A 2039-nucleotide genomic window follows, 5' to 3' on the forward strand; every position below is an offset into this window, starting at 1 on the left:
TGCCTGCCTCTGCCTCCCAAGTGCTGGGATTAAAGGCGTGGGCCACCACGCTGGGCTATGAAACCCTTCTCTTGTAGCATGTTGTTGGACTTCATTTCCTGTGAGGAGATACTTAGCTAGCTTGTCGCGCTGTAAAGAAAGTTTTGTGGAGCTGGGCTTGCAGCAAGCAGTACAAGGAGGCACTCCTCTGATACTTGTTGAGGGAATGAAATCAGAACCATGTGAAAGATACATCAATTGCCATGGGAAGCGTCAGTTTATCCGTGCGCAGTTACTGGCTGGGCGGCCGGCATTTTGTAATTACTGGCAAGAGTTCTGCGGTTCAGTATAGTGGCTGACTCCTGGGAATATGTCTTGGATGGTTCATTCATTCATCAAATATTGACTGACTCCTTGTGCTCTGGGTCGGTGCTTGGGCCTGGCATTGCTACAGTCAAAAGCAATCACTAAGTGTCCCCAGCTCTGGCCTCAGAGGAAGGGTGAGACAGCTCAGGGCATACCCACACCTGGCGGGGAAAGATGCCTGAGACTTAGAGCGAGTGATTTTTATTGGTTGTTTAATTATATCAAATAAGTTTTATTGGTGGTAAACTAATTTCCATAATTACCTATGTGTTCATTCTTTCTCGTGCTTTTGTTGTGGCAGAACATGGCCGTGCCTCCCACATACGCCGATCTTGGCAAGTCCGCCAGGGATGTCTTCACCAAGGGCTACGGTGAGTGTCGGAGGAGTTGGGAGCAATGGAAAGCCTTTCACCTACTAAGGGAGTTGGCATCTTTGTGACACTTGACGTGGTCAGTTCCCAACTGACAACTTATATGTCCAGTCAAAAGGATGAGCTTCCTGTGGCTGTGCGCCACCCAGTGGTGAGGCTCAGGCATCACAGGGCAAGTGGCAGATCTATCCCTTGCAAGCTCCAGCGTCTGCCCCAGTAGAACACTGTTCTAAATTTACCCTGATGGTCCCACCTCTGATGACTGCCTCTGCCAGCTGCTGGAACCTGCCCCACAGGTCCTGCAAGGGCACAGGTCAGGCCTGTGTTTGTCTGTCTGCCACTGTTGCCCTGGCTTCCTTTAAGTATTTTCAGATAGCCAGGAGGAAAACAGTGGTGTCCTAGCTTCAAGCTATTATTTTTATTTATTTATTTTTTTTCTCAGTGCTGGGGGTCAAACCTTTAGCTTGCTAGCAATCATTCTGTGGCTGAGATACACGTCCAACTCCTCTGGCTTAATTAGTTAACCTGATTTTGGCTGTTTTTCCTTCTTTAGGCTTTGGCTTAATAAAACTTGATTTGAAAACGAAGTCAGAGAATGGATTGGTAAGTCTCTCCACTTGCACAGGATGTTATATTTGTCCCTTACCAGTAGTGGGTACTGTGGCCCGGGTGGCAGAGCCAAAAACAGTTGCCTGCTTGGATTGTGGCTGTTAGTCCTTGTCATCGAAGCTCTGTTCGATAGGTGGTCTGGGCTTTTAATGCTTTTTTTTTTTTTACCAGTTACTTTGTGTTGTTTGAAATCAAAACTAGGTGTGTGCTGTACCCACTGATCTACCCTGATCCATCCTTGATGCTTCTTATTTTAAATTTGACCTCTCCTTCCCCCGCCCCCCTCTTATTTTGAGGTAGAGTCTTACTCTGTAGTAGCTCAGGCTGGCTTCAAGTCACAGAAACTCTCCTGCCTTAGTCTCTCATGTGCTTGGAGCATAAGATGTGAGCCATTACACCCAGCTTTGACCTAGGTTGTTTTGTTTCTTTATTTAAAGACTTTATTTTTGTGCATGTGTGCGTGCCTTCAGGAGTTTGTGTGCACCACATGCATGCAGGAACCTGGAGAGGCCAAAGGAGGGCATCAGATTCCCTGGAACTGGAATTACTTTTATAGGCCATTGTGAGCTGCACAGTGTGTGCTAGGACTCAAACCCAGGTCCTCCATAAGAGCAGTAAGTGAGTGCTCTTAATTGCTGAACCATCTCTTCAGCTCCGCTGACCTGTTTTTTTGTTTGTTTGTTTTTGTTTTGTTTTGTTTTTTTTTTGTTTTTT

General features: G+C 46.5%; 1 protein-coding gene across 1 annotated transcript in view; it reads left to right on the forward strand.

Annotated features, from left to right (window-relative positions):
• The window catches only part of Vdac1 (voltage dependent anion channel 1), a 29350-nt gene that overhangs the window by 13359 nt on the left and 13952 nt on the right, over positions 1-2039 (forward strand). The window contains exons 2-4 of the mRNA XM_029483538.1: positions 647-716; positions 1270-1425; positions 1708-1709. Of these exons, the coding sequence (XP_029339398.1) occupies positions 650-716; positions 1270-1425; positions 1708-1709 (225 nt within the window). The 5' untranslated portion in view covers positions 647-649. The remainder of the gene's footprint in view (positions 1-646; positions 717-1269; positions 1426-1707; positions 1710-2039) is intronic.

This window comes from Mus caroli, chromosome 11 (assembly GCF_900094665.2).
Source record: "Mus caroli chromosome 11, CAROLI_EIJ_v1.1, whole genome shotgun sequence".
Classification (NCBI taxonomy): domain Eukaryota; kingdom Metazoa; phylum Chordata; class Mammalia; order Rodentia; family Muridae; genus Mus; species Mus caroli.